Source organism: Pavona decussata, unplaced genomic scaffold (genome assembly GCF_977016875.1).
Source record: "Pavona decussata unplaced genomic scaffold, jaPavDecu1.1 SCAFFOLD_78, whole genome shotgun sequence".
Taxonomy (NCBI): domain Eukaryota; kingdom Metazoa; phylum Cnidaria; class Anthozoa; order Scleractinia; family Agariciidae; genus Pavona; species Pavona decussata.
Genome location: NW_028145496.1, coordinates 2,118,166 through 2,132,500, shown reverse-complemented (window position 1 = coordinate 2,132,500; position 14,335 = coordinate 2,118,166). Strand labels below are relative to the sequence as shown.

General features: G+C 41.7%; 1 protein-coding gene across 2 annotated transcripts in view; it reads right to left on the bottom strand.

Moving 5' to 3' along the window:
• Positions 1-14,255, bottom strand: part of LOC146476307 (uncharacterized) — a 20,888-nt gene extending 6,633 nt beyond the window's left edge. Inside the window, exons 1-8 of one of the 2 annotated variants that reach the window (XM_085114880.1) lie at positions 14,095-14,255; positions 12,990-13,128; positions 12,030-12,133; positions 10,049-11,083; positions 9,481-9,529; positions 8,590-8,711; positions 7,824-8,118; positions 4,335-4,585 (exon numbers count right to left, since the gene is read on the bottom strand). In XM_085114880.1, coding sequence (XP_084971006.1) covers positions 4,335-4,585; positions 7,824-8,118; positions 8,590-8,711; positions 9,481-9,529; positions 10,049-11,083; positions 12,030-12,133; positions 12,990-13,128; positions 14,095-14,229 — 2,130 coding nt within the window. In that variant the 5' untranslated portion in view covers positions 14,230-14,255. The remainder of the gene's footprint in view (positions 1-4,334; positions 4,586-7,823; positions 8,119-8,589; positions 8,712-9,480; positions 9,530-10,048; positions 11,084-12,029; positions 12,134-12,989; positions 13,129-14,094) is intronic. The other variant, XM_085114881.1, reaches the window with a different exon arrangement.
• Positions 14,256-14,335: the final 80 nt, after the last annotated feature.

Here is a 14,335-nt window from a genome sequence, read left to right as displayed (position 1 = left end):
TACAAGTCCCCCTGCTTCTGGTGTACATAGTGTAAATAATCTTGTTCCTGTTGCTCCAGACCAGCACCGTGGCTTTTGTGGCTCAGTGGCTGTGCCTTCGTCGGATTCAACTGGTTTATCCGGAAGTTTGGTTCCTGTTCATTCGTTTTCTCCATTAGTTCCAGTACATTTGGTGTCCCCGTTGCAGTTATCCCAGTTTCAGGCAGAGTTGTGTGACTATCCAGATCAGACGGCAGCAGACTATGTTCTTACCGGTCTCCGTGAGGGCTTCCACATTGGCTGTGAGACCTCATCAGTCACCCTGCGGTCAGCCTCTTTTAACATGCGATCTGCCCTTGTCCACCCATCCGTCATAGATGCTTACCTTGAGACAGAGGTTTCACATGGAAGAGTTGCAGGCCCATTTACATCGCCTCCTTTTCCTGACTTGCACATCAGTCGTTTTGGAGTCATCCCGAAAAGCAACCAGCCGGGTAAATGGCGTCTCATCTTGGATCTCTCTTCACCAGAGGGCCATAGCGTTAATGACGGCATTCCAAAACCCCCCTTTTCAGTTCAGTATGTCACGGTTGACTCCTTTATAGAAGGCATTATGGCTAGGGGCCGAGGAACTCTTATGGCTAAGTTCGATGTGGCGAGCGCCTATCGCAATGTGGCTATTCATCCCCAGGATCGTCCGCTCTTAGGAATGGTTTGGCGTGGCAAATACTACGTTGACATGGCTCTCCCATTTGGTCTGCGTTCAGCACCCTACATCTTCACTGCTATTGCAGACCTGGTTCAGTGGATGCTGACTCAAAACTATGGAGTTGACTTCCTTCGCCATTACTTGGATGATTTTTTGACCTTAGGTCCTCCGGCTTCCCCAGTCTGTTACAACAACTTACAGGCGTGTATCCAGTTGTGCTCTAAGTTAGGCCTCCCCCTTCACCCTGAGAAGCTGGAGGGTCCCTCTACTTGCCTCTCCATCCTTGGTATTGAGCTCGACTCCACCACAATGCAGGCCCGTCTCCCAGCGGAGAAAAGAGAGAGGATCATTGCCCTGCTGGGTACTTGGTCGGGTAAGCGGTTCTGTAAGCGGCGGGAGCTGGAGTCCCTTATTGGCCACCTCCACCATGCATGTAAGATAGCTCCTCAGGGAAGGACATTTCTCCGACGCATGATTAACTTACTGTGTACTTTCAGGCGCGATGACCATCCCATTAGACTGAACCAGGAGTTTCATCGGGACTTGACATGGTGGCAGGAACTGTTCCAAAGCTGGGAGGGTCTCAGTTTCTTCCTTATGCCTTCGTGGGCCCCCCTTCCAGATTTTCAAGTGTCATCAGATGCTGCAGGCTCTCTGGGATATGGAGCTATCTTTAACAACCAGTGGTTCTTTGGTGCGTGGTCAGCTTCACAGCAGCCCCTCTCAATTGCATACAAGGAACTGTTCCCCATTGTTGTGGCGGCGTACTTGTGGGGACCTGGGTGGGCGTCACGGCGGGTCGAGTTTTTATGCGACAACGAGTCTGTGGTGGCTGTTTTGTCTTCTGGTACCTCCAGAGACCCTGACTTAATGGTTTTGTTGCGTTACTTAGCATTGTTGGCAGTGCGCCATTCATTTTCCTTTACTGCATCTTCAATTCGTGGTAAATCTAACCCAGTTGCGGATGCTCTTTCCCGTTTCCAGTTTCAGCGATTCAGGCACCTGGCCCCACAAGCCGAGCAGTCTCCGATGACAGTCCCCCCTGCTCTACTGGAGGCGTTGCACGTCATGTGACGGAGAGATGCCAATTTTTCCTTTACCAGGGTCTAGCCCCGTCTACACGTCGGGTATACTTGTCCGCCCAGCGTCGCTACTTCGATTTCTGCCGTCAGGATGGCCAGCTGAGTCCACATGGTGCTCTTTTGCCAGCTGATGAACAATCGCTCATGCGTTTTGCTTCTTTTTTGGCTGACAGCCTACACCACTCGTCCATTAAAGTGTACCTCAGTGCAGTGCGGTCCCTTCACATTGACAATGGCTTACCTGATCCCCTGATTAACTGTCTGCAGCTACAGCGGCTGTTAAGGGGCATTAAGCGTGTGCAAGGTTCATCTACCACTAAGCGCCTTCCCATCACTATTGACCTCTTAAAGGTCATCCAGCGATCCTTGGACCTGAATTCCCGGGACCATGTCATGCTCTGGGCGGCGTGTTGCCTCGGTTTTTTCGGTTTCCTACGAGCTGGTGAGTTTACCACAAATTCTTCATTTGACCCTAGTATCCATTTGACAGTTGGCGATGTGCAAGCGGATTCCTTGGTGGACCCAACATGTTTTAAAGTTCATATCAAGTGCTCGAAGACAGACCCCTTTCGCGTAGGCTGTGACATTTATGTGGGTCGGGGCAACAGCCTTGTCTGCCCAGTGCTGGCCCTTGGTAATTTTTTGGCTCTGCGTGGCCCATCTCCAGGGCCCCTGTTCTGCTATGCGGATGGCCGTCCGTTAACTCGGCAGCAGCTATCATCCACGGTGCAGGCTATTTTACACTCTGCTGGTTATTCAGGCTCTTACTCAGGCCACAGCTTCCGGATTGGTGCAGCTACCACAGCTGCTGCACGGGGAATCCCTGATCACCTTATTAAGACTTTAGGCCGATGGTCTAGTGATGCCTATCAACTCTATATCCGCACACCAGTTGGCTCTCTTACCCAGGTCTCCAGTGAGTTGGCATAGCAGGTGGGGCTTGTGCGTCTCTTCACTTGGGGTTGGGTGCCTCAGGTCTGGTCCCTTGGGGGGCTGTGTCTCCTTGGCCATGAGCCCCCAATTGCTCCGGGCTGTCCCAACCCGGAGGTCCTTCGGCATGGCGGGCGGGGCTCGTGGCTGGGTTGTGGGTAGGGCAGGCTTATGGGGTGTTCTACCTACCTGGGTTTGGGTTGGCGGTACCAGCCCCTGGCTCCTGGGCACCCAACCTCCATTTGCGACATAGGCGTTAAATAGGGTTAAATGTAATTTAACTTAGTTAACGACTTGGAGCAAGTTTGCTCCGTGGTGGCGTGGCGTAGCAAGGCGTTAGCGTTTATTGGCGTATAGTTTGAGCACGGGTAGCACATTAGCGTTTGGGCATTTGTTGTTACATTATTGTTTGGGGCCTGGTTCAGGTCTGCAGGCAGTTGCGTGGCCAGCGGTATTCTCTTGCAGTTTAGGCGTGCTCCTTTGCACGTGCTCGGAAATTTACTCTACTCAGCGTTTTTCGTGGCGTGGCTAGTTTATCGCGTTTTGTTGGGCTTTTCTTTCCCTCCCTTCCCTCCCAGTAGTGTTACCTTGTTATTGTTGGGGATTGGTGTTGGGGGTTGGTTAGGGTTAGGGTTAGTTTGTTGTCTTATGTACTTATTATTTTTCCACTGAGCTTTTTGTCTCAGTGTGACGGGTGCTAGGGTTGGGGCTGGGTTGCGGGCGGGGCTCGTGGCTGGGTTGTGGGTAGGGCAGGCTTATGGGGTGTTCTACCTACCTGGGTTTGGGTTGGCGGTACCAGCCCCTGGCTCCTGGGCACCCAACCTCCATTTGCGACATAGGCGTTAAACATTAAGGGCCAGTTATTTAAACAAAGTCTAACTTAGGCCGCGGCTTAAGACAATCAGTGGGCCTCCAAATCTGCCGATAAGTGGTTTATTTTAGGGAGATAAATAGTTTTCGAGTCTAGGATGCAAGAATTCTTGTTACTGTAAACAGCAGACATTGTTTAGATATGACTGTAGGCAAAATTGAAAATGGCTTAGAATGTGGTTTTATTAAACACCGTCTAAACTGTCTTTTAGTAACCGACCGTAATTTTTTCCAATCCAGGGGCTAAGTGCATAACCATCTTATGTAGAAATTTAGGTCAACTGAGGAGCCAATTAAATTAGCAAAGAACATTCAGTTGTGTTTTTTTCCCACTTTTTCCTTTACTTTTTTTTTGACGTTTCAACAGATTGGCCTTTTTTTTTTTCAAAACTAAGTGCAATCCATTTTTTTTTTTTTTGGGGGGGGGGGGGGGGGAAGAGCAATGCTCTCTGACTAAATTGAAGGCCACAAACCAAAATTAAGGCACTTTTTTTTAGCAAAACGAAAAATTGTTGACATAAGACAGTTATGCAGCCAGCTCTTCACTTTCTATAACGCCCACAATGGGCGACTTTTAGCTACAGGACCCCAATCGCCATCACCATCATCAACACCATCATCATCATCATCATCATCATCATCAGAATCAAGGTACAGTTGCACACCGTACCATGTACCACGTAACAGTCAATGTGAGGATAAAAAATGAGAACAACATAAGCAATCTCCGCAAATAAGTTATTTGTTTATTACAGCAGTCTTACCACAACATAGCAATGGGATTTTATCTTGTCAATCCAAAATCCATCTTCAGTCAGGGTTCCATGTTTGCTCAGAAGATCTTTAAGCTGGTTTAAAGTGAACGGCCGTACAAGGTTCTTTACGTGGAGGAATTCACTCTCTGGATATCTTGCAGGTGACGGCGAGCGCTCTGCTGGTGTGGGAGATGAGGCTTCTTGGACAGTAGCAGATGTGCGCCTTGGATGAGGATTATCTGAGTTCTGTTCTATAGGCTCTAAACACATGAAGTGGAGAGAATAGTTAACAATCTTGACAGCAAGGCATAAACTACATCAAGATTCTTCAAAGTACATGTACCTTAAATAAACAGTTTACTCTATTAAAATTATTTTATTAGTTTATGAAATGCTTTTATAACAAAAATAATAATACTACATGTTTACAAGTTACTTAGGTGAGGGTAAAATATTATTCCCCATGGTTGTTCTACTAAAATGCTGAGTCAATGTTGGATTTAGTACGTACTATTGTTCCAAAACAGAGAGAATCTAAATTTTCATTCATACAAATTGTAGTAAGTTTGTCTAGAGAACTGAAGTTAGAGTAGTTTAAAAAACAATGGAAGTTGTTTCCTCTCAACATCCCAAGGTTGGCTTAGAATGAAAGATTAAACTTGAAACCAAAAACATGCATTTGCCATGCAGTAAAATGGAAGGTTTGAGGACCGTAGAAAAACTGACAGCTACATGTTACGAAGGTATTCGTGATAATTGAAGGGCTTGGTAAAAAAGATGCATGCACAATATTTTAATAGGCTTTGAAATATAAATTGCCTCAAATCAGTTGTGTTTTGACATGCAGACTTATAGACATCATGAAAGAGACATGGTAGATCAATTCGTAGAATTAGCACATTCTTTTTCTTCTAAGAACCATGGTTACTACAGTTCAGTAAAAACTTAAACTCTTTTCTGGTTGATAATGTTGCAACTTTGCTTTTTGAACTTGCTGCAATTATTACAGCATGGGAATCTTGAATTTTCAAAAATTTTTATGAACAGGATAACATTTAGTAGAACAACCCTGTACACTGGTAACAAGAGGGAAGAAAACAACATTTTCATTCAAGTTTCCCTTGTTGATCGCTGCTTTAAAAATTCAGCTAATGGAATGAAACTTAAAATTATTAACTTGAGTTACACTTTCTGAGATGCCTTTCTTTACAAAGGCTTGCAAGAAAAACTGGTAACATTTCAGTCATCAACAAGGAACCTCTCCTGAAATGTATATCTAAAAATATATCACTGGATGTAAAAATACTCCTCTGCATACAGCCCTACAGTAGCTACAACAACTGCAGAATGGTTTGCGGACGAAAAACAGGAATGGATGCAGTACGCACAGCCACAGCTGACACTTGGGAACATCATCAAGCATATTTCAACATCATCACCAACAGCAAATCCCAGTATAAACCTTCAGCGACTGGCTGAAATGAACGCACTACTCTTGCTCGGCCATTTCTAGGGACTACTGTTTTTGAAGAATAATCAACTGAGATACTGTAGCATGTTGCCGTGGCATTATTTACACGACACAATGTGCATGTCATGTTTCTTCCATTCTGTGTAATCACTGATTGGCTGTAAATTATGGTGCCTGCATGGAGGTTAAACGTGTAGCCTCAGTTCCTTGCTTTACTGATTTTGTATTTTTATGGGAAGAAACATGTTGTTCTTTAGAAGCTGACAGTGAATTTACAGTAACTGTTGCTTTGTGGCAGTCTCGGCAACAAGGTGGCAGTAAATTCAGCAAAATAAACTAACTTTCCAGCAGATTTGTTCACTAGCAAAGTACAACATCTTTGAAGCATTAATTTCCTCAAGTTGGTCCTTTCTTAACAGATCCAGTTACTTTGTGTACATGTTGGGGCAGCGCTTCACTCACAGCCAAGCTTGTTGATGCAGGGTAATTGACACTAACCACTGCATCCATTTTTCCATTTCCATTTTTGGACTCTCACAGCTTGATGCGCCTATCCAAGTGGCATGCCATCTTTCTTGTTTTCATCTGTTGGGAAGGTACTTTGTTTCAACATTGTAGTTTCTACAACCAGCAAATGAAAAGCAATGTTGTTTATCCCAACTCTTGTTGAACACATGTACTTTCCAGTCATGAGTGATCCATGTACAAAGTAATTTCTGAATCAAGGAATTCTCCTCCACCTCTACTGACTCACATTATTCAATCTCAACCTTTCACTTTCTGCTTTAACAAATAGTTCAGTTCTGCTTATTTCCACTTCAAGAATGTCACCAGTTGATTGCAACTCTTTTTGACAAGTTAAACTGTACTTTCTCCGGCTGGTAATATTATTTCTCTGACAGCAAGTGGTCACAATGGCATACTTTTCAGCTGCAGTACTTTACTTCCAGAATCATTGATCCTCAGAGTTGTGTACATGGAGGTCTCACAACTTTGGCCTGAGTAATACCCTTATCATTGCCATGTCCATTTTTCCTCTTGTTGTAGCTGCATTTGTGAACTTTATTAGTTCATTGATGTGGCATAGTTTTCTGCTTTACAGTATTTTTCTCTTCATCTCTTGTCAAACTTTCCAGAAACAAGAGTCAATTAAGTGCAAAACCAATGTGCATAGTTTGAAAAATCTCTGCTTTGAATTTTCTTGATGTGTATGAACTATCACAGGTAAAGTTCAGTTAAGCAGCATACACTGACAGCTGCTCAAAGATATGCAGAACGATTTGCCACATTAGACTTATTGGATTGTCCATGTCTTTCCATTTTTCAACTCAGATCAATTCTGTCACCCAGCTGGGTGGACCCCAAAGAAAACCCACCGCACCGCATGCTGCACAAAAGGGATCATCATGTTCAAGGGGGGAGAACACAAGGCTGTTTTACTGCACTTTATGCTGGTAACCGCTGCTGTGTGCAGAAGGTTAGACAAACAATGTAGCTCAGAGAAACAAGTACTAAAGTAACTATCAAATGACCTTGCATCAATGGCAAAATGCAGTAAACAGTGCACAAGGAAAAAAATGAAAAATAATCGAGTCAAAAATCAACATGTGTATTAAACATCTTGATAGAAGTACCCATTGTTTAATGATATGATATTGATTAATGCAGCAAATGACGACAAAGTTATCAGTATATTTAATACGTGCATGTGTACTGCATCTTGTGTCAGATGTGAACAAAGCTGTAATCAATACAATCATATTTCAGAATCTCAATACATTTCCAATTGAAAAAAACCACTAATAGATGAGATCTTGAAAAATAAAAAAAATTATAACCAAGCATTTAGTTTTAACAACATTAATTTTCTTTCATGGTTATACATGCATGGATGTGTCCAATGCTAAAGGTCATTTGAAAGTTGCAATTAATAAGAAATTATATTAAAATAAACAAATAGAATTTGACATCTTTGAGAGGTAAAAACAGGATTAAATGATAACTGAAATTCTAAACAGCAACAGTACCTTCATCAACCTCCATTTTAACAGGTTCAAGTTCCTTTTGCATAACAACAGGTTTCCTCTGAAGCTTGATTGTTTTTTTCTCCTCCACCTTCACTATCCTATCCTTTCTTCTCTTACCCTCGGGCTCCTTAATTGCTTCTGGTGTCTGTACAGCCATTGACTCCTTCTCCTCCTCCACTTTCGTTTCTGGCTTCCTCTCTTCCTCTTCTACTTCCTCGTCATTGTCATCAGCTCCTAGATCCATGACTGCTTCCAACGCTGGTGTACTGTGAACTTGAACCCCTGGAATGAGATCCTGAGAAACGCACAGCATTAAACACTGTCAACCTGTAACTTGCCAAGTGTGATCTGCTAAACTTACAGTCAACCTACACTGCATGTCACACATGACCAGTATTTCTGAGAATGAAATGAACATTTGAATTCAACTTGGCATTTGAATGGAATCTTGAACATTTCTTTGGAAATCTTTCTGAAAAAGACGCACTGACCGTCAGAAAAAAAAATTCAAAATATTTGGGAAACATTTGTGCTTAATGCTGTAATCAAAAGAAAAATTCATAGCTTTATACCGTCAATAAACTATGGAAATTTCTACGGGAACTCTGAAATCTCCGTTCAAATTACAAATATACCGGTCACGCGTGACGTAGGTTGACTGTAATTTGGAATACTTTATTGACACACTACTTAGCCATTATACATGTAGCTACATGTGGATGATCGAAACACACATAACATTGAGACAGTAGCACATTATTCTTACCTTCAAAGAATCGGTACTGATAGATAAAGTAGTTTTCTTCTTGCTTACTGATGATGAACCCCATCTCCTTTTCCGTGAAGCAGGTTGTCCCTCAGAAGTTGGTGTGCTTGATAACGACGTTCCTTCAAAGGAACAACAAAGAATACACTTGCATTTTGTTGTTTATCATTCACAAGACAGATAACTGAGGTACATGCAAGTGACCTGTAGAATGCCACCAGTGCTGACCAGGTCATGGTTGTTCAAAGAGCGGATAACTCTATCCAGTTGATAAGCCACTATTCAGTGGATATAATGTACTCCAACCAACACATTTTTTCCTGTAGATAAGGACCTATCCACTGGATAGAGTTCTCTGTTCTTTGAACAACCATGGCCATATCATGATGATACACACACGGGTCAATCAGGAGGTTGCCAATTCGGTAACTGTTCCAGCAGTGAAGTGCTGAAGCACTATTAGCCATTTCTGTAATTTCTCTTTTAATTTTTTAACCAGACAACATCAAAACATTTGCCACACACAAAAATATTCAGTACCAGTTTTCTTGAGTTTATAATTCCTGTAGTAGACTTCTTTCTGTTGTATGTAGACTTGAAAAACAGTGAATTTGAATGACTACATTCATAATGGTGCCATCTTGATTATAAAGGAAGGTTGAGAACTGTGAATCAGGACGAGGCTTTCCTTTATGTAATATTGCACAATGTGTCAACAAATTTTACTTCAATATTGGTGACTAAAATTTTATATCTGCAGGTTTTGTTATCATGAAAGTTGCCACTTGGAGTGATACTTGTAGGTATGAGAGTAAAGGATGCACTCAAAGCAGAAGGTGTACACTATAAAGGTTATTGATATCAACATTTAGCATAGTTTAAAGTTCTTACTTGGTATTGATATTTTTCTTTTCTTGGTAACAATAGGAGATTCTGATTTCTACAAAAAGAACAATGGCATGGGTTATTGACAAACAAGTTAAATTCTTAGAAAATTATTATAACATCCCTGCAAATCCCATTTTCATTATAATAACTGTTTTTGCCAGCCCTGTAGCTAGTGACAAAGATGTAGTAATTTTTTCTTCATGCTGAACCAGCATTTAAAGTTGCTCAAGTTGATTATGTGCTGCCTACATCAAAATGAAAACAACACAGGACATGTCTGTATTGCAATAATACTCTTGGAATAAGAGTGCTTCACCTGCCTTCACTGTATCAGTGCTACTGACAGTGCCACAAAACTGAATTCCAACGTGTGCTTTAGTAATAGATTACCCAATTGATCTGAATTACTGTAATCTACTTGCCAAACAAGTATCCCCCCCCCTGAACATTGCTGAAGTACATCTGCAGATTACAGGGTGGGCCCCCTCCCCCCTGAACATTACTGCAGTATGTCTGCAGGCTACTATTGCCAGTGTCCAGATCCCAAGAATTTGGTCTTGCATGAACTCACCGGTGGGGACGGGACTTTTGGTTCCTCCACAACTGCCTTGTCCTCCTCACTTGGTTCAACTTCAAATGTATTTTCCTCTGTTGGAGACAGCTGTTGTTGGGAGTCTGTTACGCTTGCCTTCTCCTCAGGAGGAGGTTCATTCTCTTTCTCATTCTCAGCTTCCCTTTCCTTTTTTCCTGGTAAGGCCCTGTCTCCTTCCTCCTCTTCTTCATCTTCCCCTTCTTCTTCTTCTTGCTTAACTTCTATAGCCTCTTTTTTCACGGCAGTGACCATCTCAGGCTCTTTCTCTGGTGGAGTGGCTATTGCAGGCTCATTCTCTGGCGAAGTGGCCATCTCAGGCTGTTTCTCAGGCGAAGTGGCCATCTCCGGCTCTTTCTCTGGTGGAGTGGCCATTTCATGCTCTTTCTCTGGCGAAGTAGCCATCTCAGGCTGTTTCTCTGGCGAAGTGGCCATCTCAGGCTCTTTCTCTGGTGGAGTGGCCATCTCAGGCTTACTCTCCACTGGAGATCCTGTCTCTACTCCTGTATCCTGGCCTTCCTCCTCAACTGTGCCATGTTCATTTTCTTTAACAGCTTCCACAATGGCAGCTGGTCCAGGCTTGTGTTCAGGTGGATAATTATAGTTCAATAACGATGTCGGCCTTTCCTGATTATGATCATCTGTATCTGGACTTGATGAACTGGATGACTGTTGCGCAGAGTCCTGCTCATTATCTGAGGAGCTTGACGATTCAACTTCCGGTTCAACTGATGGTCGAACAACTTGGTGATTAGATGGATAACTCATAAGTGCAGGATCAGGTATAGGTGATCTTTGACTTAAAAGCCTGTCATTTTCATGTGGTTGTTGATAAAGCAACTGAGTTTGCGGCACTTGAGGTTGTGACATGTGAGACTGTGACACTTGGGCTTGATGCATGTGGGATTGCGGCACCTGAGGTTGCGGCATCTGAGACTGCGGCACTTGTACTCGTGGCATCTGGGCTTGCGGCCACTGGTCCCTAAATTCACTCACTTGTACTGGTGAAGTAATGTGCTACAAAAAAAGAAAACAATAGTCAAGGGAGGTATGTTAACAACAATGGTGGTGCACTGAAATACATGTCCATTAACCCATTGACCCTTGAGTTTTTATTAACAGCCACAGACGCTTTCTTCTGGTCGTCCTTTCAGTAAATGGAAACCAAATTGTCAAAAAAACCTCATTTTCTGCATCAAAAATGAAATTTTCTTCAAAAGGTAAGCAATTGTTTTGATATTTAGTTCCTATGGGGTACATGTATGTGAACAAAGCAGGATTTTGAAAGGGTTTTTTCCCCATTTTTTTTTTTCTGCCATCTTCTCTTCTTTTGTCACTATGTACATGTACTTTCTTTTGCGGTTCTGTTGGCCCTTCACTTGCATTTTGTTATGCTGAAAAAAAAACTTTCCACTGATGTTGGAGAAGGTGAGGATTTCCAAAGCAATCTGTCAGTGCTTGGGAAGGACACATTTTCCCGTATTTTGTAAGCAAAATTTTGAGGGTTACTTTTTCATGTTTCCCTGGCCGGATTTATTCAGCTGTGCTCATTGACACACAATTTGTAGGTCTTTTCATTGCAGTATAAGCTAGTTACCAAACACAGAGGAATAGAGAAAGCCCTCTTTTCCAACTGGAAAGTGATGTTGGCACAAGCTGTACTTGGACAAGGTGCGACTGCTTTTGAGTGGTAACATGTTGGAAGGGACCATTACATTTTTTTGCAGGGGGGGGGGGGGTAATATCTTGAAGGGGATAGGGGAGGGGAGTTACTTTTGGTGGAATTCAATAGCACTAAATGACCTAGTGTGTATGGAAGCTTTTAGCGGATTAGTGGTAACAAAACACATCTGACCGGATGAGAGGTTATAGGTTTGACTTGCATCATCACATGTAGTTCCTTGCTCTAAAACAAATTAAGTGCAGTTTCACTGCCACATGGCAAAGCGTAACAGCACCATACCTGTTGCTGATTAATCATCATTGGCTGTTGTTTCATCATGACATGGGGCTGATTTAGCATTCCCTGCTGTTGCCGCATCATTCCTGGCTGTACAGGGAAACCACCTAATAGTACAAACCATTCATGATTAATATAAACCATTCTTATAAAAGGACAAAGCCCTCTTTGAAAAATATGACACATTTTGTTACAATTTTCTGATGATGTCACTACCCGAACACTTAGTCTTGCGGTTTCTCTATTCCTCAGTTGTTTCATTCTGAGTATTCAACATATTTTTGTCCAAACATTTTTCTTCCTCTACACATAAAAACAAACTGAGGAATAGAGAAATCACGAGATTAGCATTCCTGTATATATTGACATCACAGCCCTACCATCCCCAGTCTTTCCTCAGTCTCCCATCTTGCATGGTATTGTATCCAACCGGAAGTTAAATTTGACACTTTTATATACATCAAACGCGGGGAAGAAAAAATTGATAAGGAATTTTTTTCAATTTTCAAACGACAACAACGAGAAGATTTTGATCAAAGTAAATTCTGTTGTGTACACTTTATGCTGCAATAAATGTTAAAAAAGTAAATAGCATAATTCAAAATTTGTGTGCCATTAAATTTACTATTGTACATGTAGCTAAACAATAAAATCTGTACGCGAATGCAACTGCAACCAGAGCGAATACATAAATTTAATGACCAATGACTGGAAAACCCTGCTAAACAGTCTTTTGGTTTGTAAACAACACATGTTATGTTGGTATTTATATGCATTGTTTTGAGCAAAATTACAACGAACTGTTAATAAGTCATTGCTAGATTATTATTACCTACTAGCAATTTAGGAATCTATAAGAAAATAGATTTATATATACTTCATTGAAAGCTGCTCTGTTAAGTGCTTTTAATTGAATTAAAAAGCAAATCTTTTAATTCACTGCTTGCAGATGCTTTGTACAACAGAATATACCTGGGTGCTGTTGCTGCTGTTGTTGTTGTTGCATCATAGGATGTGACCAGGTATTTGGCACTGTCTGCTGTTGCTGTGGAACAGAAAAACTCTCATAGCCTTCCTTTTGTTCCAACTCTTTATCAATGGCCTGGAGATAATGAAGACAAAAATTGTCAACTATTGTTGTTAGAACATTTAATTATCAGTCATTTAAATTCTTCCTGCCCCATTCCCCACACTAGGAAAAAGAACTTACATGTACTTCCAATAGCTTCAGGAATTTGGCGTTAGTTACAGTGTACTTTTAAGGGACTTGCGCCATATAGAGCCAGAAACATTGTCTAAATCATGCATGTGCAAAATGGCATGGATATTAATCACGCAAGATGACAAATTTTTACATGACAGAAAATATGAATCTCTTTTTCCCTAACCCTAACCCTGGCGTCTTTGATTCACTTTTGAAAGACATTGCATTCTTTTACAATATTTAAATTTGTGATTTTAGTCGAATTTCAGTTGAATTTTGCGCATGCGTTTTACATGAATTTGTCATTAACAATGTCGCATATTAAACAAATATCCACCCTCACTTTGCGCGTATGTTTAGACAGTGTTTCCTCTATATAGTAGGAGTCCCTTAAAAAGTAACGAACGCCAGGAATTTTTTCTATAGCTGCTGTTCGAAAGAGATGTTTTAAGCTTACATACAGTTGTTAATTACTTGTGTATAAGGGTCAACGAAGGTCACACCTTTAATTTATTCCCTTCATGAAAACTGGAGAGTGTATATAATCCATGCTTAGCAGTTAATGGTATTAAAGATATTCATTGGTAAACGAAGATGATTAAAAACGCCTATCACATCTTCATGTATAAGAACTTATGTACCGTTCTTATTAGGCTAAATAAAAAAAGCGTTTTGTTGCATCACTCTATTCAAAACTGAAGCAAAATTGAAAGCTTTATCAAAAAGAAATCTGTTCGATTTCTGTCGGTGAGTAACAACAGAAGATCAGTGACAAATCTAATAAACGCGCCACAATAAAAATGCAAACAAAGCCGAGATAACAATGGTTTTCTCGCGAATAAAGCGGCGAAAAATTGAAACTACCTCTTGCAGCCTTTCTATAAGTACTCCTTTGTTCCCACTTTTCCTGAGACCTCGTCTTTCCAGCTCAACTTTGAGTTCATCGACCTTGAGCTGAGAAAGTCTCCTGCCTCCAATCATTATCTCACGTTCCGCCATGTTGGATTTGAACGCGTGAACCTCGATACGGGAACTTGTTGTGTTATAAGACCCTTGCGGATTGGTTTTGCATTTTGACCAATCAAATTGGCGATTAGAACAAGTT